We start from the raw sequence: 20280 nt of genomic DNA, 5'->3' as shown, positions 1-20280 counted from the left end.
ATTATTATTATTATTATTATTGTTGTTGTTCTTGTAAATGTTATTTAAAATAAGTACATGTATTCATTAGCGTTAAGGTTTGCCATTGCGAGAGAACATTTATTTGTATAAAACATCACATTTTGATTTTGAGCCAACATGGCGGACGCGGAGCCGTAGTTTCTTGTCGTGTGTTGAGCGGCGTGGATGCAGCGGGCAGCCTCTTCCTCCCCCCCGGGTTTGAACACAGAGCCGCCGCATCGAGTGAGTTAGACAGACCCTGAAAATGGACCTCCCGTGCCCGGAATGGCAAGACCTCGCCGTCAAAAAATGGAAGAGTTTATCCTCGGCTCAAAAACAGGCGTTTACGTCATCCTCAGAACCGAGCGATGTTTTCAGCTTCTGCTTTTCAATACTGAAGTGAGTACGGCCGCGAAACTATTCCGTACACCGGTGCAGGAGTTACTGATAAACATTATGTCATGTTTTTGTGGGAACTGGAAAGACCTGACCACTGTTAAGTTGCAGGTTTAAAAATTACACTCTGGTGACCTTAACGCTTTAAAAGGGACTACATAAATAGCAACACCAAAGTGAACAAATGGAAGGGCTGTCTATGCAAGTGTGCCTGGGCGAGTGCTGTCTTGTGCGTGTTTAAAACAATTGAATTATTTGATTCCTGGTCGAAACTTACTTCAATTCTTGATCGTATGCACACTCCAATAACGTACCAGAAACAAACGCTGACGTCTCTAGCTGGACTAGGTGTCACAAGCTTAAACCTTATTGAAGTCTGCCTGCCAGCAGCGCCACCTCTATAGAGATAAGTCACTCAGTGTTTAGCAAACTGCACGTCTGCTACTTGCATTGGAGTGTGTGTAACGTGTATCATCTTCCGAGTTACGTTGCATTGGGGAAGCAAGACAAAACCAATTGAATGCAATTTGAAAAAGGGTGCAGCAGGTGTGAGAGTGTGCTTTGTCACCTTGTTGCTGCTGCATCTGGTTCTCCAGTTTTGCACACTCAAGAGCATGACTGCCCTGGAAATGAAAGTAGATTTAATAAAGGATCTTGCTGTGTTCTGGTCTGAATGGTGCCGTTCCAGAAGGGTCTGTTTTTAGAACCACAAGGGGAAATTATGATTAACGATGTAATATAATGGTGCAGTGAAACTCGAAATGTATATTAATGTCTCTTATAAGTTGATATTTCAAATCGAATTGACTGGTTTGGACATGAGCTGCATGAAAATCTTGCAACCACACTGTCTTCAATTGATTTGTGTGCTGTAGTCACTTCAATTAGCAGGCTTGAAAACAGGCAGTTAGAAACTGGGCACACACAAGTATGTCTACTCAGAATTTATGATTAGGTTTTTCATATTTTGAAAAAAATAAGCAGCTGCTGTCTCTTCTAGCACTCTGTCTTTGGTCCTGGGAAGTAGTTTTTTATGATTGTTGTGTTTGAACACGCAGTACATGCTGACCCTGTCTGTGTCTCGCTGTGTCTAGCCGTGAAGATGCAGAGTTTCTGATGAGGCTGTCGCAGAGACGCCCGATACACAAGGACCCCACAGCCGCCAGGTCCTACAGACAGCAGGGCAATGCCTGCTTCAAAGAGCGGCGCTACACCCAGGCTGCACTGCTCTACTCACAGGTACAGCTTTTTTATGTTTGTGGCTGGAGATACAACCAGGATGTCACGCTTTAAATTCGATGACCAGCGAGAGTTGGGAAGCGGAACAGATATTTGCTGGGTTCCTGTCCTTCACACCAACCTGAATTCTAGGGTAAAACTATAAGAAACACAAAGTCAAGTAGACAGAAGCTCAGGCTAGTGCCTTCCTCAGTGTTCCTAACCTACTGTGTTACTGTAAAGAGCAGCTTACTGCATGGACCAGTCTCTCTGCAACAGCCCCTTTCAATTTGAAGATGGGAATCCCTTTGGTAATCCACTGCTGGTCCACGTTGTGTTGAGGACCTTTTTAAAAGCATACAAGTGTGTGTGTCTCTGTGTGTGTGCATGTGTGCGTGCGTGTGTGTGTGCATGTGTGTGTGTGTAGTTGTCGCGGTCCCGTCTGCTTGACGAGGTGCTGTTGTCTCCACAGGGGCTGTGCCAGGCTGACCCGGGCAGTGAGGAGAGGGCACTCTGCTACGCCAACCGCTCAGCCACGCTGCTGCATCTGAAGCACTACCAGGTGGGCGCTCGTTGGGTATTGATAGCGGCGCTGGGGCAGGTTTGCCAGGGTCTTTGTACCTCCATAGAAATTCTGTATAGAATATTACAGTAAATTCTTAGGGTTACATTTTGGCGATAGGTCTTTGTAAAGACATTGAAAAAGGCCTCTAGTTGAAATGTTTATCTAATTGAATGTTTTATTTTTTAGTACTTCTGCAGAGGTATCTTGTGAGGGAGTGTTTAAAGTGACGATACCTTTTTCATAGGATCAGCTCAAATATGTATTAAAAAATATATGCACTCGCTTTCAAGACTGCAAACGACTTGTGAAAATTGAAGGGACAGAAAATGCTTCTGTTTGTTTGTACTGTAACGTCAAGAAACGTACATGTAAGGTCATAGTTAATAAATGCTGTGGAAATGACGTACTTTTAAAACCTTTGTTACTAAAGCAATTCTTTGTTTCTTCAGGAATGTCTGAAGGACATCACCCGAGCTCTGAGTTGCGGTTACCCCAAAAACCTGCACCCCAAACTGCTGGGGCGCAGGGCAGAGTGCCTCTCACGACTGGAGGGGGGCGGTGGGGAGGCTGGCACCCCCTGTCCCTCAGACACCCCTGGAGGACTGACTCACAAAGGGACCACAGAGAGCCAGGGGCTGCGAGAGAAGCAGAGTCTAGTGCTGCTTCCCTCAGCCTCTCCCGCTGTGGCTCTGCAGTTTGACCCCAGCAGAGGTCGACACCTGGTGGCTGTGTCCGGCATTGCAGCGGGGGAGGCCGTGCTGGAGGAGGAAGCTTTTGCCTGCGTTTTAATCCCTGGAACAGGTGCCAAAGTGAGGCTCGAGAAACCAAATCAAGAGGCTGGCACTGAGGACTGGCACTGCCACCGCTGTCTGAGTAAAGTGGTGGCGCCTGTGCCTTGCCAGGGATGCTGCTACGCTCGATACTGTGGGGAGGGGTGCCAGGAGCAGGCCTGGGAGGGGTACCACAAGGCGGAGTGCCCTTTAGGGGGTGAGCTGCTCACTCTGGGGGTGCTGGCTCAACTGGCTCTTCGGGTGGCACTAGTGGCCGGACTGGAGGAGGTGCTGGGGGCCCGGGAGCAGATGAATGGGAGAGCCACAGGACTGCGGGCTGCTCTAGTGGGGTCGGCGGGTAGGCTCAGCTGCTCTGGGGGAATACCAGAGGAGGCAGGCGAGCTGAAGGGAATGGATCCACTGGGTAATGTGGGTGAAGGATCCCAAGGTGCGGGTGCCTCAAAGGAGAATGGTGATTCCTTGCAAGAGAAAGGACTATTAGAGATTGACAAGACCCTACAAAGCAATGATGCTCCAGTGGAGACGGGGGCCCCAGCCAGGGCTGACCCCCAGCAGGGTGGCCTGGACCCAGGCCGAGGTGTTGCAGCCCCGCTGGTCCTGCCTGGCTGTGACTCTGCAGGGCGCTACCTCGGCTCCTCCTACCGCTCAGTGCATCACCTGCTACCTCACTCCCAGAGGCACAGCCCAGCACTGCGCTTCCTGTGCGGGGTTACCATAGCGACGCTGTGCCAGCGGCTGCAGGAGGAGGGGCCACTGCCGGACACCTGGGGCGGAGCCAAGAGCTTTAGCCAGTCAGAGGAGAAGGGGGCAGCGGATGAGAGCAGTGCCCTATCACAGGAACAGCAGAACAGCAGCCAATCGGATGAGGACAGGGGTGAGAATTCAGGAAGCGTGGGCCAGTCAGAGAAAGAGGAACGCAGAGAGCCGTCCCCAGAGTTGAGCATGCTGGGAACAGCGGTGCTAAGACACATGCTGCAGCTGAGGTGTAACGCTCAGGCTGTGACAGCAGTAAGAGACTCAGGTGGGTCAAATGCTACTGCGCTCAGATGCGTGCACAACTTTATTTTAATACATTCAGACATCCAGGTCTTTTTGTTTCCAGTGACACCACTAGAAGGCAGTAAAACCCCTGGCAATTCATTAATAATACATGTCCAGTAAGGGCAAATCCCAATTTCCAATCACACCGTGAATAGGATCAGGGCTTCCTCGATATATTAACGCTTTGAGAATTCATGAATTTGGTTCATTCACAGTTAGTCCATATTGACAGTAAATTGGATTTTACTGTGTAAGCGACCTTCACTAAATCATTGTTTTCAGTATTTTTTGCTGTGAGAGTCAGACAGTGAATTACAGACGGGCTTCGCTGGATGCGGTCTGTGAGGCAGTCACTATGTTTTGGTTACAAAGGTGTTTGACAGGACTGACCTCACCCCCTCCCTCCTCTGTTCTCAGGCCAGAGTCGAAGCACAGTGGAGTCCAGTGCACAGGTTCGAATTGCGACGGCTATATTCCCCACTCTGAGCTTACTGAACCACTCCTGCTCCCCCAACACCAGTGCCACCTTCAGGGCAAACACCGTCACTGTCCGAGCTTCCCAGCCAATCGGAGCCGGCCAGGAGCTGCTGCACTGCTACGGTAACCGCTGCTTCCTTTACCTCACTTCCGTGCGGTTGAGTTGCAGCGTCATTGTGAAGACGGATGCTGGTTAATAAAGCAATGCTCTGCAATAGGAGTCTCATTAGACTCGCAGAATGTAAAACCTGGAGTGGCTCAAACTCACAGCATGAATGCATCTCATCTGAGTCTCTATGTTTACTACTAGGAGATATTCATGCAGCTATAAGGGGGGAACTGTTTCATTAGCAGGGTTCTGATAGCTCAAAACTGCCTCCTGTCATTTTAAACAATTTACTTCATTGAGGGTAGCTGACTCCAGGACAGGGTGCAGGGCTAGCGTGAGCTTCTAACCCTGTCTCTCTCTCTCCCTCTCTCTCTCTCTGCAGGGCTAGTGTGAGCCTCTCTGTCTCTCTCTCTCTCTCTCTCTTTTTCTGCAGGGCTAGTGTGAGCCTCTAACCCTGTCTCTCTGTCTGTGCAGGGCCACATCGAAGCCGAATGCCTGTGTGTGAGAGACGGCGCCTCCTAGAGGAGCAGTACTTCTTCCTGTGTCAGTGTGCTGCCTGCTATGAGGAGCAGGGGTCAGGGGGCAAAGGTCAGCCGGCAGAGCTGGACGGGGTCCGCTGCACTCGTTGTGGGTCACCTGTGCAGGTATCACGTTCACTTCTATTATTTGAACAGTTTTTTTTTTTTCAATTCCATTTTGTATTTGAATGTGATTTAATGACCTCTCGCGGGGTGAGATGCAGAACCCTGTTAATCACATGTGATGTTGTGCGCTGTTGGTAATACTGTGCTGTGCCAGCAGGGGTGGGTCAGTGCTGTGACGCGTGTGGTGCTTTGTTGTGTCAGTCCGTACAGGGGAGCCAGGAGCAATACTGCTGCTCCCTGGGGTCCTGTGGGCTCGCCCTGTCCCGACTAGAGCTCTCCCGAAAACTGCTGGGAATCCAGGAAGAGATCCAAAAAGCTGTGGAGCTGATTGAGAGAGACCGGCCGGGTAAGAACTGTGACTTTGTGTGTGTGACACTCATTGTTTTATCTCTGCTCAAATCACGCTGTGTGTGTGTTGGCTTGATATCTCTCTCTGTCTCTCAGACCGAGCAGTGAAGGGGTTGCGGGCGTGCGAGGGGCGAGTGAAAGGCTTCCTGTCCCAGACGCACCCAGTGCAGGGTGAGATCGCTGACTCTCTGGCACGTGCCTACGCTGTCATGGGTGAGGAATGGGTACTTAGTTTTATTTATTTAATTCCAGACGTGATCGTGAAACGCGTTATACACAAACAGAGGTAGCCTTGCTACATTTAGAAACCTTACAGAATATGCATGAATGAATTCTAGAAACATGTAGCATCCCTTCTCTGTGTGCGTGTTCCAGGGCAGTGGGAGCAGGCTGCAGCCCAGTTGAGCCGCAGTGTGGAGGTGGTTCGCTCCCAGTATGGGGATGACAGTGTTGAACTGGGGCACCAGCTCTTCAAACTGGCCCAGCTGCACTTCAACGGGTAAGAACAACCCCTTGTAAATCTGGTAAAGGTTTTTTTTCTCTCCAGCTAACCCAAGCACTCAACAGTCATTCTCCCCTTCTGTCTCTCCTCTCTCTCTCTCTCTCCCCCATATCCCCACTCATCCTCTTCCCCTCTCTCTCTAGGCGTTCGGTCCCCCAGGCTCTGTCTGTAATCCCTGAAGCTCAGCGGATCCTGACCCTCCACTGCGGCCCTGGGTTCGAGCTGGTACAGGAACTTCAGGAGATGGAGCTGTGTCTCCGGGGGGTACTGCAATCTCAGCACACCGCCTGACCAAACCAGGGGACTTCCTGCCAGCACCACCAGGAAGAGGCACACGGTGGGAAACTGGGCAGACACTACAGTCTTTAAAGAAGGCCTTGTATTGACTGAAGAAAATCTGAACTACAGTGTGAACTAACAGCACCACATGCAGATATCGCATTCATCCCTATTTCAAAAGCATTGGAGGAAGATCTGTGTTTCCTTTCTTATTCCTTGTGACTGAGCCAGTAATGTGTTCACCAGTGAAAGGGAGAATGATTTTTGTAAGTGGTTTTTTCAGGGTTCCAGAAATGTCACAAGGACTGCCAGAAAGTGGGAAGCGAAGTGCAGCTGGTCACCCTGCGGCACGTGGCTTCAAGTGGATGCAAGGAATCCTTCAGTAAAAAATGCCACGTCGAAAAAACGTGGTATTACTGACATCCGCTAGAGAGAGATTGTTGCAGGGGGTTAGGTTACAATGCAATGGTAGGAAGCAAGGAACCAGCCCACCACACACACACACTGAGACGCATGCACACACTGAGACACGCACACACACAGACACATTGTAACAAAGGACCCTGCGTCTTTATTAGGAACTCTGTTACAAAAATGCCAGTTAACAAGAACACAGCAGCCAATCCTTGTTTCATTTTAGTTTAGAAGAACTTCCAGCAGGTTTAATACTGTTTAATAATAATTTGAGGAAAAAAAAAAAACAGGATAGCCCAAATAATCAATAGTCTGCGTTTTAGTTGTGTTGGCTTGGGAGTCATTTCATGAGAAGAAGGGGAGGGGTATTTTAGAGAGAAAAATACGTACTCGATGTAGGAAAAAAAAAAAACCCTTTAGCAATACTTGTGCATAATATATATATATATATATATATAATGTGGGAGAAGAAGGGCAGACTAGAAACTTCATACAGTATGTTTACTAAAAGCAATAATGTCAGCGTGTTGCAGCTGTCCCTTTGTGTGTTGCGCCTCAGTAAATGTGTTTCTGTGAAACTGTCTAGCTGCTGCTGTGCGCGCGGTGTGTTTGTGTGTCGGGGTCTCAGTTGCGCTTGAGTTTGCGGGGGTCCATGACCCTGCCGATGAAGAGGATGGCTCCTGAAGTGTCGTCCCGCACAAGGAAGATGAAGGGCCGGTTCACGTGGAAGGACAGATCCAAGGACTGACCCCTCCCAGAGGGGCTGCTTCTCGCGGCCTGACCCCCCTCCTCCATCACCTCCAGGGACACTTTGTGATGCACGGTGTTCACCTTGCCAGGCAGGGTAGAGATCTTCACCAGCTCCGGCTGCGACGCCAACTGGGCCAGCCCTGTCAAGAGAATGACAAAAAGTGAGACGGAGAATGATAGAAAGAGAGAGGCAGAAAGGAGAATGGAGATGGATGGGTTAGGTGTGAAAGGCAGAATGAGAAGGAACAGAGAGTGACAAGAAGAGCGGGTGTGAGTGTGAGGTGAAAGACTGTGGTAGAAGGGGGGGCTTCTGATGCAGTAAGTACAGCACTGAAGCTGAAACGAGTTCCCAGTGCCGCGTTGCAGAGGGACTCACCCATGTCAAGGAGCTGGGGGAGCAGGTTGTTCTCAGAGCTCAGGCTGAGCGCTGGCAGGGACAGGTCCATGTCCACGGGCTGCAGCACGCTGACCACGTCGTGGATGAACTCGGCGGTCAAGCTCTCCTCAATCAGGGTCAGGTTCTGACTGACCTCATTGGGAAGGAAGAGCAGCATGCTGACATCACCCTGCATCGGCACCTGAGTGATCTGGAGGGGAGGGAGGCAGAGGAAACTCAATGCAGCAGCACACGACATGCACAAAGAGCAGCGCTGCAATCTTCATCGCCGTGCTGCTGTCAAACACGGGCTGGCGGGTTCCTCTGCCTGTGTGAGTGTGACCCCAGCAGCACCGGGCACCATGTATTCACACCTTATTAAAACACATTCCCATCTCAGCGGGACTGTGCAGCTCACCTTGCAGTTGAGGTCACTCTCGATGCCCAGCTTGACCGGGTACTTGGTCTCGCTCATCATGGGCACTTGGATTGAGGTCCAGCTGTCCACCTGGAAGGGCTCGGGTCTCCCTTTCTGGAGCCGACTGACCCACTGACCTGCAACCAGACAACAAAGAGTTAACGCTGCACCCACAGCCGGCCAGCTGTCCCAGTGCAACCTGTGAGCCACGCAGAGGTATGCTTTCACCAGCTGGCAAGCAAGGCTGCTTTTCACTTGTGTTGATTTCTTTTATTTTTAGGGAGGCGGTGTATTTTCAATACTTGGTAAAAGCAATGCTTTGTTAATGAAGTTCTGTAACAAAAATGATTTAAAAAAAAATCGTTTTGTGCAGAACTGGCTCAATTATGGAACTTACCAAGGGGGAAAAAAAACAGAACCTTGCTTTTCAAAGTTTAAAGAAAAGCAACTACAAAGAAAAAATCGTAAAGGAGAAAACGTGCTGCTGAAAGTGTCCCTGCTGATTGGTCAGCTGGCCAGGCTGTGTTTGAGCAGCGGCTCCCCCTGCCTACCTCTGAAGTGCGCGGCGCCCAGCGGCAGGACGCCCATGTTGCGTGGGAGGCTCGCGGACAGGAAGTGGGCGATTTTCCCTCCCGTCTGCTGGCGCACCCAGTCGTTCACCTCCTTCAGGTCGGCACGGGGGCTGCCTATCAGTGCCTTGGGCCGCACGCCGTATTCCTTCTCCACCGCGTTCAGGTAATCCTCCTTCAGACGCAGCTCTGCGGGTCAAACAGCCACAGGTCAGTGCAAGTCAGTGCTGTAAACAGATTCGCAGGGGTGAATGGAGGGCTCAGGGGATAGTGTGTGTGTGTGTGAGTGGAGGGCTTGGGGGAGGGTGTGTGTGAGTGGAGGGCTCAGGGAGGGTGTGTGTGGGCTAGTTCCTCACTCCTGTCGATGTAGACTCGTGAAGCCATGCTTAATCCCTTGCTGGGCGTGTTAACACTGGCCAGCAGGTCTTTCAGGGTGCTGTGCAGATGGGGGTCCATCAGGTGGTGGTATTGGAGCACCCTGTAGAGCTGCTGTTCCGTCCTGGGGGAGCCACCTGGTGGGAGAACACACCAAAAGAACTGGATTAAAAGATGACAGTGCAAGGGCTTTCAGTGTGCAAACTCCTCCCCTTTGGTACTCGCTTCCAGATTGGATCCGGAATGCTGAGTCTGTCCCTGTTTTTAAGTCTGAGCTCGAAACTCATCTCTTTGATTTGGCGTTTCGCTAGAGAGCAGTTTGGAGCTCTTTCTGCTCGCTGTTTATTGCTTGCACATGAAGAAGGCTGTGTAAATGCAGCTGGTATGGGATGGTGTAGCATGGAGATCCCGATCCCTTACCCAGAGACAGCTGTGTGAGCGCGCCAGCGATGCTCAGGGGAGACAGGAACACGTTGGCCTTAGGGTCGTGGTACGCCAGCTGACGGTACAGATTGAAGCCGAAGTTGGAGGCAGCAGCTGCCATCTGAGTGGCGGGGGTGGTGAATATCTCCACTTCCTCTTCCTCCGCGGGGATGGGCTCCTCCGGATCGGCCTGACGATTGGTCGAGAGAGGGAGATAACCACGTGACATCACAGTGAGAGGTAGGAGAAAGAGAGAACCACAGAGTGTGTGAAAGGGAAAAAGAGGAGGGGGCTTACCTGCTGGGTGGAGGCGAGGGAGAGAAGAGCTCCCATAAACAGTGCGAGGGCTGTCGTCTTCATCCTGCCTGCTAGAGAGAAAGACTGAACCAAGTGAGGGCGGCTGCATTGACTCCCATTGCATTACAGTCTTCAAAAACAAGTAAGAAACCAAATTCTATTGGCCAACGAAAGGTCACAGCTGTGTTTTGTCACACATTTCTCCGTTATCAAATCAGGACAATGTCCATATTTAAGCTGTTATCTTATCAAGTTTAGTTTATTTAACTCCCCAGAACTTATTTTGTAGAAAAAATAAAAAAAAGATTAGGAAGCAACCAAAAAAAAAACCAGTATTTGCGCGTCATTTTTAGAATTCCTCAGTGCTCCAGGTCTTTAGATGTGAGTGTCGCTGAAAGGTGCCTGCAGTCTGATAACAGGTAAAGGAGTTCCACTACTGAAACAATGTTAGAACTTCATGGGCCATGCAATTAAACGATAAGCAGTGCATGCCATCAAGGGACTGTCCTCACTCTACTTCATTTTGATTAAATCCAGGATGATATAATATACTCAGGTAAGGCAGCCCTTCCAATCACAAGAGGCCACACATGTTTACTGTTGCAGGCTACGTCAGTGTACAGTACCTTAGGCTACTAGTTTCATTTGAATGGGATGTCCTGCCAGTTCAAAGTGTAGGTGCAGTCTGTGCAAGCAAAGCTCAATGAGATAAGGCATAAACAATAAGGAGACATCTTCAAAAGATATGCATGCCACTGACAAGTATAATAGGTGCAGAGTGCTCTCCTCCCCCAAGCCATCTCAGTACACAGCTCTGCGGTCCCAACACTGACTGCCTTCATCTCTGCTCAGGGACTGGGTTTGAACCCAGACAAGTAGGAATAGCAAGTGTATTGAGTTCTATTCCGCAATTTAAAATTTTTTTTTTTTTTAGACATATCGACACCTACTGAAACTGACAACAAGACCATGGTGTAGAAGAGACAGAGGCATCTGGGTTTTTTTTTTTAATCCCCGTATGTAATGCCTTCAACAAATACAATGTGCGATAAAGATAAATTAAATTACAAAAAGGCGTGTCTGCATTAAAAAAAATCTGATAAAACAAGACATCATTGCCTCTTCTTGCGTGCCCCGCACAGCCGCACTGAGCCGCGCTGATTGGGTTAAGTGTTTCGCCTGAATGTTTTGGAGCTGTACAGCGCAGCGTGTCACAGTCTGCTAAGGAATTCAGCATATTAATTTCTCTATGCTGTAAAGTAATGCTGCTTATCTGCACATAAACCCAATGGAGCTCGCCGCGCAGCGTCACAAGCAGACTGAGCCTCGTATGCACAGTACAACATTTAAAAGTGTTACCCACAGCCAGGCTGGCTCAAAATACTGTCGTTTCAAATATATCCATCCATCTATCTGTCTATCCATCTATCTATCTAAGGATTCCAAAAACAACAGACCCAGCCCCAAACCTAAAGCGCCTTTTACTCTGATCTCATTACTTTCATTGAGCTAAAAAAAAAATCTTACAATTGTTAATATTTAAACTGCAGCCCATCCATGTTTCAAACTGGGAAAAATAACAACAGACCCAAATCCTGTCGTTTCCCCTTTCCATCACCGCCCAACAAACCCACTTTCCATTCTGAATCTGTATACAAATACACAGCCCTGTTTAAACATTAACAGCGGCCCCCACCCTCGCTCCGACGGGACCCGGATTAAAGAGGCACCGCTAGAGCTTGATTGGGCAGCAGAAATAAATCGTTCCAAATAAAATTAAGAGGGAGATGGACAGACACATGCGCGAAACGTTCTCCTTCTTTTCTTCTGTACAAAACGGTACTATATTTTCTTTTTACCAATCAGTGCCACGTATAATGCAAACCAATACGCGTGTTGTACTGTTAGGCATTTGCGTTCATTCCTGAACGATTAGATTAAGTAAACCGATCGCAGTTGCCTAATTGGGTGTTGAAAAACGAGTAGACCACATTCCCTCGCATTGATGAGCTACCCGGGTACGAACTGTGTTCAATAAGCGATGCACTGAGAGCAAGTGGGATTTCATCGTGATTCATTATCACCTATTCGGCACTGACCGCTTTTGTGTTTTTCAGCACTATTCCCAACCCTACTCCAGAGTTATTGCAAAGTTCAGAAATGGCTTGCGGACTTACCCTTCCCCTCAGTCTAGCTCTGCGGTTCCTTCTGCTAAGAGGCTTATCCTTTGTCTTCTCCGGATCGCTAACAGCGCAATTTATCTTCGAGCCTGCCTGCCTTCCAAACTAAATATTGGCTCTGACGTCTCGCCCCGTTGTGATTGACGGCTCACTGCCAGATTAGGCACGCCAAGGCTGGAGCCTCCCTCGGGCCCCCCGAATAGCGAGAGCATCTCCACTTACAGCGAGATCGCTTTCAGGAGCCCTGCGTGGAGGTCCGCTTCACATCCGGGTATCGCGGTCCTTATGGTTTGCTATGCAAGAAAAATCCATAAAAATGGAGCTGTTTATCAGCAAAACATGTTACTGGAGATTTAATCATTTCAAATAAGTACAACCATAAGAAAGTTAGAGATAATGCCAAAATAGCGCATTGAGATTATATATATATATATATATATATATATATATATATATATATATATATATATATATATATATATATATATATATATATAGTGTAGGTATACTGTGCTAGCTTGTAGCATTTAACCATTTTTGAAAATAAAAGGCAATTCCATAACATTTTAATTTACGCTTTATCTAATCGTAGATGAAGATGATTATTATTATTATTATTATTATTATTATTATTATTATTATTATTATTATTATTATTATTATTATTATTATTGTTGTTGTTGTTGTTGTTGTTGTCTCACACTTGCATGCACGGTTGCAGACCTCAGCTCACACAGCCCGGTCTCACACATGCATGCATGGTTTGGTGCTGCAGGGCTCAGATCACACAGCCGATCTCACACATGCATGGACGGTTTGGTGCTGCAGGGCTCAGATCACACAGCCCAGTCTCACACATGCATGCACGGTTTAGTGCGCAGGGCTCAGCTCACACAGCCCGGTCTCACACATGCATGCACGGTTTAGTGCGCACGGCTCAGCTCACACAGAGCGCTTTTATTTATTTTTCCAACTCCACCAGCAACTGCTGCATATTCATTTTTTAAAGTTTACGTTTGCGGTTTAAAATTAAAAACAAAATTGGACATGCACTTGCTAATTAGTGTTTGGAAAGGGAAGTGAATGCCTTTCCGATGAAACATTTCCTACCCAACCCGATACGAAACCCGAGAGCCGAGGCGAATCTATAACGCGTTAAAAAAGAGCCGAGTCTCACGAACAGGAAACCATACCATAGATAGATAGATAGATAGATAGATAGATAGATAGATAGATAGATAGATAGATAGATAGATAGATAGATAGATAGATAGATAGATAGGGTTAATAGCGTAACCAATGCCCAATGATTTCTGTCTGGAGTACATTTGTGTGATTACACGCTATTTCCATGCCTGCATGTTTCCCACACCAGCGTGTAGCTCTGGCAGACGCATAACATCACATGATGTATTACATATGGAAATGCTGTTTTTTTGCGAGGGTGGAACCCCCAAATTGCTTCATGTCTGATAATAATACACTATATACTGTAGATACCAGAGCAGAGAAAGTGCTCCCAGAAAATAGCTGTGTGGAGAGCGTCCCTTTAATAATACAAACACTGCTTACATTTCAAACAAACAGACTGCAGCTTTAATTTATCCGGCGCATCCTGTACTTAAGTATAATTTAAACAAACACTCATTATCAGATTACTCACCGGGCTGTAGGAGCCCCCCTCCCCTTCGCGAAAATAAACACAGGTCGGACAATATGACGAGAGAAAAAAAAAATAGAGTTCGTCTAATTGATGTGAATAATTAGGTTAGGATTCGGTTATGTTTTTTTTGTTGTTTTTCCGACTTATTTTTAAAAGATTGATGTTTCTAAAGTTGTCCTGTTCGGTTAGAAACCGTTTTATGAATGTATAATGTTGCAGTATACACACACACACACGCTTCCTTTCTCCAAACTGTCTCCAATTAAAAAGTAAACGTTTCTCTTTAGCTCGCATACATACACCCCATTGTGTGTCTGCAGAAGGTTACTATAGGCGAATGTACACACGGTCTACTTAAAATTGTACTGCAGCTAAATACCGGTTTGAGAGGGCAAGTAACCGCAGCTTTCCGTAGCTTAATGTGCGTTTGCTATGAATCCACCATTATGACGTGATGACTTCACATGAGCACAGAGATACCGAAAGAAAAGAGAGAGAAACTAAAGATGTGCCAGTGACTGAAGCCATGGGGAAGATCTGGTTACCGGCGGTTCAGTAACGGCATTGCGGAGTTCTGGGAAGAGGGAACCAAAAAAAAAAAAATGAAATCGTCATGTAACAAAAACAAGAGACTCCAATCAGCCTTCAATTCACTTTGTGTTTATTGAAAAACATAAATCATTTTTTTTAAAATCAACATTTATGAAAATGACGCAAAAAATAAGAGAGCGAGACCCTGAAAGGTACATGGCACTTGTGATTCTGTTTGCAAGGGATTGTGTCGGGATGAAATTGGTATAAAAACTTTACAGCAGCTTCCCTGGCTTTTCTTTTTCTTTTAAAAGTAGATTTCATTTTGAACCGTATTCCTTTACCATACCAATCAAGTCACTATGTTGAACGGGTTCACTGTGCTGCAATTACAAGAGACTCTCTGTTTGAAAAAAAAAAGAGACGCAACAGAATCAAATTCTAGAGCTGTTTAACAAAAAACTAAAAATCCCTATCGGTGTACAGGAATCCCCAGGGGGGTCTACATGTGTTCTCTAACGCCCTCTTCAGGCGTGGAGGTGGAGATGTGCCGTTACCACGGTGGGCTCTAGTGCTTATTTGGGTGCCTTCTCCTTCATGAACATCTTGGGGGACTTGTCCTCCTTGCTCAGCGTCTCCGCTCTGGGGTTCCTGATGATGCCCAGGAAGACGGGGACGTGGGACTCGTCGTCCAGCAGCACGAAGAAGAAGGGCTTGTTGACGTCGAAGCGGGCCATGGAGCGGGAGATAGCGATGGAGGTAGCAGCTGCAGCCTCGGCTCCCTCCTCCTTCAGCTCCAGAGAAGACTTGTGATGCACGCTGGACACAGACAGGGGGTCGGAGGAGATGCGCTGCAGGTTCGGATTGGAGAACAGCTCCCCCATACCTGCAGAGGGAGATAGAGAGAGGAATGACACCCACTCCGAACCCACTCGACACCACAGCAAGCTCGCAAAAACACACAGGGTGCTGGTTCCAGCAGGCAGTGCTGTTGGGGAACACTGCACCGCAGTCTGGTCTAGCCCTGCAGTTGCTGATCAGACACACACCAGTCTGGGAGTTATTGATCAGACTCACTCTGCTCTAGCTGCTGATCAGTCTAGTCCTGTAGTCTTTGCTCCCAGCCCCTCTTACCCATGCTGGTGAGAGTGTCAGTCAGGTCCTGGCTGTATTCCACATTCAGTTTGGGCATGGACACCTGGATGGGGCGCTCCTTCGGGAAGTGGCGGTACAGCTGCTCCACGTTGAGAGAGCGAGCCAGGGCAGAGACGTTCACCTCGCCCGAAAACGGCAGCACCACCACCAGACTCATGTTCCCCTTGAACGGGAAGCGTGCCACCTGCAGGCGGGTGAGAGAAAGGCAGCCTGTTTGCACAGGACGGTGTAACAAAAGGTTCTGGAAACCTGTGGTTCTGGAGGGTCCACTGGAATTACAATGTAATTGTCGTAGAACCTTGGCGCTCCTGCGTAATTGTAATTTCAGCAAACCATGCTGCTGTAATTGTAAATGACCCCAGGTCTCCAGTGTTTGAAATGAGAGAGAGAGAGAGAGCGCCCCCTACCTGCACCTCCAGTTTATCATCCATGAAGAGGCTGAGCGGATACTTGGGCTCCTGCATCATGTCCACAGAGATGCTGCTCTGCTGGTCCAGGTAAAACACATCGGAGGAGGTGAAGCGAGGGTCGAAGCGGGTCTGCCACAGGCCTGCGTACCGCGGGGCGGGGAAAGGAAAGGACCAGCCATTCATAATGCCGTCTGACACGGTGCACGAGCGCCATGGGCAAACTCACTGAGCAATCAAATCCAACTCGGAAATGAATCAACAGACCCATCAACAGTGTGTGTGTGTCTCTGTGTGTGTAGCTGTCTGTCTGTGTGCGTCAGTGTGTGCGAGTGTCTGTGTGCGTCAGTGTGTGTCTGTGTCTGTGTGTGTGAGTGTGTCAGTGTGTGTGTGCGTCAGTGTGTGTGTGCATGTGCATCAGTGTGTGTGTCAGTGTCTGTGTGTGTGTGTGTGTCAGTGTGTGTGTCAGTGTCTGTGTGTGTGAGTGTCTGTGTGTCTGTGTGTGTGTCAGTGTGTGTGTCAGTGTCTGTGTGTGTGAGTGTCTGTGTCAGTGTGTCTGTGTGTATAATCGGAGCTCACCCTTGAAGTGCACAGCGTTGAGCAGCAACAGAACCACGTCTTCTGACAGGGAGGACAGGAAGTCCTTGATCCTCCCGTTCGTGGCCTCCTCCACCCAGTGGTTCACCTCATCTACTCCCTCCAGCAGTGCCGGCTTCGAGCCGTAGAACTGGAGAGAGTCTTTCATGAAGCCCTCCTTCACCTTGAACCCTGTACACAACGACAGCGACAGGGATTACTCAAACTGAGAGTGCCTTGAATACACAGAGCTACAAACCTCACCCTGTGGGACATGCCCTGGTCAGGTGATTGCTCAGAGGCTCCGGACTCACCTTTCTTCAGGTAAACCCGTGTTGCCACTTGCAGGGCGCTCTGGCTCAGGTGCTGACGAAGCTGCTTGAAGAGGTGATGGTGGCAGGGCAGCTCGGACACGTGCAGCCGGCTCCTCAGCATGGCCTCCGTCTCGTTCACAGCCCCTGGAAAACACAACGGCACTCAGCCCTGGAGAGCCTGGAGAGGGGGCACCCTGATACCAGCACACTGCATAGCAAAGAGTGGAACAGCACAGCAAAACTGAGGCAAAGCACGGACCTACATCCAGGCAGTCTCTGATGGAGGGGCTATTATATCAATGACATGTCTGATTAAAGCTTGCTTCATTAACCCTGCAGGTTTTGCATTCCTCCAATCGTTGTCCCTTACCCAGGGAGAGCTGAGACAGCCCCAGCACCACACTGAGGGGTGACAGGAGGATGTTGGGCTTCTTCGATTTGCTCTCTAGGGTCTCCAGCACCTCCATGCCGAACTTCATCATGGCGCTCCCTAGCGCCCGCGTGGTGTCAGGGCTGAGCGCGGCCCCACTGCACTCCCCTCCCACCTCCTCCTCCTCCGAAGACCCCCCTCCCTGAGCCTCCTCAGAGTGGGGCTCCCTGGACGGGGCGGGTGTGTGGGAGGGGACGCTGGTTTCAATGGTCGTGGTGGTGGAGGTGAGGGGGGGAGTCGTGGGGGTCGTCTGAGGGTACAGATCCTCCGGCAGGTCCGCTGTGGGGCCAATACCCGGGGGGGCAGCGGGGTCTGTGGGACTGGGGTTGGTACTAGGAGCCTCTGATGTACTGTGCAGCTAGAGGGTAAGAGGGGAGAGGAGAGAGGGGTGGAGAGGGAGGAAAAGGTTGAGGGACAGAGAGAAAAAGTTAGAAATATAAATCACTGCTATTTCTCCTTCTCTTATTACCATAGTTTGCAGGTTCTAATGGTGTGTCTATGATAGTGTCCCTCACCTCTATGCTGGTGCTCGGTTGCAGGGGGATCATGGGGGTGTGTTCGGGGTGCTCCCCGGTGGTCTCGGGGTGCAGGGATGCATCTTCCTGGAAGAGTGAAGAAGGAGAGTGAAGACGCTGAAGAGTCTGTGGAGATGAAAACAGCAGCAGCGACGCGCGATGAGGAATAAGAAAGAGATGCTTACTGTTCGTCCTGGGCTGGCGAGGCAGAGCAGGAGCACAACGAGGAGGGGAGAGTCCATCACTCTTCACCTGCGGGGCAGACACACACACACACACACACTCTCGATAGAGGAACTGTTACCAGAGGCAGACACAATAATCTAATGGGGTCAGGAACTGGCATAAATAACTGTGTCATGACTGATTTAAACATAGTGACAGATACAACCACCACATTACAATAACAACATTATTGAAAACCGGAAAGCATTTAGAGGGATGTCCACAAGTATGTTAGCAACAAGTGAAGAATCGCCTTGGCACCTATTAAATTGGACAGCTGTGAAGCTTGGTTCGATGAAACAGTGAAGATCCTGGACTGGGAGAGACACAGACAGACAGATCAGGCTCTTTGCTTACCTGCCTATTCTCTTGTTTCTTTCCCAGTCCCTCTCTTTCTCTTTCTCTGGGTCAGTCCGCGTGGTCACTTTCCCTGTCTTTTCTGTTCCGCTGTTGGTCTGCTGTCCCTGGTAATTTCAAAACCTGTGTCAGAGATCGTGTTTGCATACCAGTACACACACCAGTATTTACCCTTCCGATACCCCCTCCCTGCCCCTCGAACTGTCCTCACAGTCGGTAAACCACTGCATCAACAAGCACCAGACTCCGAAGGTTAGACATGACTAATATCCTGCTGTGAGTGGCTGCTTCGTGGATTGCTTCAGTATATACAAATAGGGATGGAACGCAATAGAGCACTTGCTGCGTCATGCGTTCTGCATGCAACATCTTATTGAAACGCGAGTGGATGGCCGAGATCCCATATAGACTTGGACTTCTGAGGCTGCTGCTGTTTCGTGCATTTTTCTGAGCTGAACACAATCCTAGCATTAGCCAGGCCTAGCCATGCACCTAAGCTTTCTGAGATCCCTGCTAATCTAGCATGACCCACACGTGGCAACGCCAAACTAGCAGCTCTGACTGCATTCAAACCAGGACTTGCACAGCTTGAAAACGTTCAGTTCCTTCCAGCTGTAACAGGCTTTAAAACAGCTGCTTCTTCCTGGTACCTTATTACTTCCAGGAAACAGAGAGCCAGGAAATACTGTACATGTGAAATCTACCACGAAATGAGTTTTATTATGAGTTAGGAGGGTTATGATATGAAATGCATAAGCATCACTTTGGTACTACTTAAATGTGTCACGGGACAGCGCTGCCATAAGGAATATTTAATCCCAGGGTTAAGACTTTTCAAAGCTGTTTCCAGGTAGTTTTATCAAATAACTCCTCTCAGGAAATAGGGGGGAGAAATTCACAATAAAACAGCAGCACTGAATCACAGAAAAAAATTAACTTCAAACCATATGTACCGGCAAGGCACTAAACAAAACTGCACTTCCTAGTAAATACCCTGTGCGTGTGGCTAATTACGTACATCTAAAAATCTGCATCCACTTCCATCTCATACATGTGCGTACAGGAGGGGAGGTAATGAATTGCTCCTAGTTTTAGGATGTCTGACCAAGTGGTTTAGGAGAGGCAGCTTAGTGGACGTTTCTTCCTTTCTGAATGATCATGTAATTCACGCTCCCCGTGTTACACACGCCTGGCTAATCTGGTTTAAACGTGGATCGATTAGAAGTAATGGGAAACATCCCACTTGTTGTTAATGATGCAATCCACTCTCTTACACTCCTGCCAAAGACTAGAATCACCATGAAATAAGTCTTCAAGCGCCTGGCAATGATCCAAGCTTAGCAAAGGAGCAATGCACAGATCACACACACACACACTGAGATCGAACACAAACCCCAAGCCCTAACGGCGGGCATTTCAATGTTTTAAAAGAAGAGGCACGTACCTTCTCACTGCGCTTGGAGGTCCTGCTAATCCTAGCTGAGGTTTACAAAGAGGGGAGCGAGCTTGCTGCTGTGTAGCAGTTTGGACTTCCTGTCTTCAGTGTTGATTGGGACGGCCGTTGTCACTGTTAATATACAACTTCCATTGATCGTTGTTTGCTCAAGTTATTTTTTTAGTAAATATTGAGATAGAGCATCTGGTTACACATTAGCCTAACCCTGAGAGACGTTGGAGGATTCGGAGCGCAGTTGTTCAAGGTACAGTACGGGTACAGTAGTGCTCGGGTGTACACAAACACACAACAAGTTAATTCTCTTACTGTTATTAAAGTCTCTCCGGCTTGTATTACAGACAGATTCAATTTGTTTACTCCAGTCTTGAATTAGCTCTATGGGTTTTTGTTTCATAGATCAGCTGGTGATTTTCCACAATTCATGTCAAATGAAATCCTATAATGGGAGTCCTCTTCAGCTCCCTGAGTTGCTTTGCTTA

The 20280-nt window shown here is 48.4% G+C and overlaps 3 protein-coding genes across 8 annotated transcripts; 1 reads left to right on the top strand and 2 right to left on the bottom strand.

The window, feature by feature from the left end:
• Positions 1-65: 65 nt before the first annotated feature.
• On the top strand, positions 66-7088 carry LOC117429122 (SET and MYND domain-containing protein 4-like). Of its 2 annotated transcripts, XM_034048327.3 has the most exons (10): positions 66-399; positions 1491-1635; positions 2087-2176; positions 2629-3991; positions 4429-4611; positions 5072-5241; positions 5443-5587; positions 5686-5802; positions 5965-6088; positions 6235-7088. In XM_034048327.3, exons 1-10 carry the CDS (start codon positions 266-268, stop codon positions 6380-6382), a joined length of 2619 nt encoding a protein of 872 aa, XP_033904218.3. In that variant the 5' UTR covers positions 66-265; the 3' UTR covers positions 6383-7088. The 2 variants fall into 2 exon arrangements, with proteins under 2 accessions (XP_033904218.3, XP_034758413.2); XM_034902522.2 differs by lacking the exon at positions 1491-1635 and having other exon boundaries at positions 288-399.
• LOC117430289 (pigment epithelium-derived factor-like) lies at positions 6915-12384 on the bottom strand. 3 transcript variants are annotated; one of them, XM_034050176.3, is made up of 8 exons: positions 12170-12384; positions 9993-10060; positions 9693-9885; positions 9254-9409; positions 8880-9086; positions 8329-8465; positions 7911-8121; positions 6915-7674 (listed from the first exon to the last, which is right to left on the bottom strand). In XM_034050176.3, exons 2-8 carry the CDS (start codon positions 10053-10055, stop codon positions 7409-7411), a joined length of 1233 nt encoding a protein of 410 aa, XP_033906067.3. In that variant the 5' UTR covers positions 10056-10060; positions 12170-12384; the 3' UTR covers positions 6915-7408. The 3 variants fall into 3 exon arrangements, with proteins under 3 accessions (XP_033906067.3, XP_033906066.3, XP_058856872.1); XM_034050175.3 differs by having other exon boundaries at positions 9993-10063; positions 12170-12383; XM_059000889.1 differs by lacking the exon at positions 12170-12384 and adding an exon at positions 11520-11539 and having other exon boundaries at positions 9993-10063.
• Positions 12385-14473: 2089 nt separating this feature from the next.
• On the bottom strand, positions 14474-19943 carry LOC117964317 (alpha-2-antiplasmin-like). Of its 3 annotated transcripts, none has more exons than XM_059000885.1 (10): positions 19790-19943; positions 18346-18452; positions 17949-18015; positions 17764-17850; positions 17189-17606; positions 16819-16962; positions 16508-16696; positions 15929-16071; positions 15501-15705; positions 14474-15252 (listed from the first exon to the last, which is right to left on the bottom strand). In XM_059000885.1, the coding sequence occupies exons 3-10, from the start codon at positions 18003-18005 to the stop codon at positions 14942-14944; spliced, it is 1554 nt and encodes a 517-aa protein (XP_058856868.1). In that variant the 5' UTR covers positions 18006-18015; positions 18346-18452; positions 19790-19943; the 3' UTR covers positions 14474-14941. The 3 variants fall into 3 exon arrangements, with proteins under 3 accessions (XP_058856868.1, XP_058856870.1, XP_058856869.1); XM_059000887.1 differs by having other exon boundaries at positions 17189-17496; positions 17828-17850; XM_059000886.1 differs by having other exon boundaries at positions 18350-18452.
• Positions 19944-20280: the final 337 nt, after the last annotated feature.

Source organism: Acipenser ruthenus, chromosome 26 (assembly GCF_902713425.1).
Source record: "Acipenser ruthenus chromosome 26, fAciRut3.2 maternal haplotype, whole genome shotgun sequence".
In the NCBI taxonomy this organism is placed as follows: Eukaryota; Metazoa; Chordata; class Actinopteri; order Acipenseriformes; family Acipenseridae; genus Acipenser; species Acipenser ruthenus.
This window is presented reverse-complemented; position numbering and strand designations above follow the sequence as displayed.

What these genes read in the sequence shown, in the direction of transcription:
- LOC117429122 (XM_034048327.3), top strand. Translation starts at nt 266, where the DNA reads ATGGACCTCCCGTGCCCGGAATGGCAAGACCTCGCCGTCAAAAAATGG. An exon ending in GGAGCTGCTGCACTGCTACG is followed by an intron (nt 4,612 to 5,071) that starts GTAACCGCTGCT and finishes CTGTCTGTGCAG; the next exon opens with GGCCACATCGAAGCCGAATG. An exon ending in GATTGAGAGAGACCGGCCGG is followed by an intron (nt 5,588 to 5,685) that starts GTAAGAACTGTG and finishes TCTGTCTCTCAG; the next exon opens with ACCGAGCAGTGAAGGGGTTG.
- LOC117430289 (XM_034050176.3), bottom strand. Translation starts at nt 10,055, where the DNA reads ATGAAGACGACAGCCCTCGCACTGTTTATGGGAGCTCTTCTCTCCCTC. An exon ending in GCTCACACAGCTGTCTCTGG is followed by an intron (nt 9,410 to 9,692) that starts GTAAGGGATCGG and finishes TTCTCCCACCAG; the next exon opens with GTGGCTCCCCCAGGACGGAA. An exon ending in AGAGTGACCTCAACTGCAAG is followed by an intron (nt 8,122 to 8,328) that starts GTGAGCTGCACA and finishes CCTCCCCTCCAG; the next exon opens with ATCACTCAGGTGCCGATGCA.
- LOC117964317 (XM_059000885.1), bottom strand. Translation starts at nt 18,005, where the DNA reads ATGGACTCTCCCCTCCTCGTTGTGCTCCTGCTCTGCCTCGCCAGCCCA. An exon ending in ACGGGTTTACCTGAAGAAAG is followed by an intron (nt 16,697 to 16,818) that starts GTGAGTCCGGAG and finishes CGTTGTGTACAG; the next exon opens with GGTTCAAGGTGAAGGAGGGC. An exon ending in ATGATAAACTGGAGGTGCAG is followed by an intron (nt 15,706 to 15,928) that starts GTAGGGGGCGCT and finishes ACCCGCCTGCAG; the next exon opens with GTGGCACGCTTCCCGTTCAA.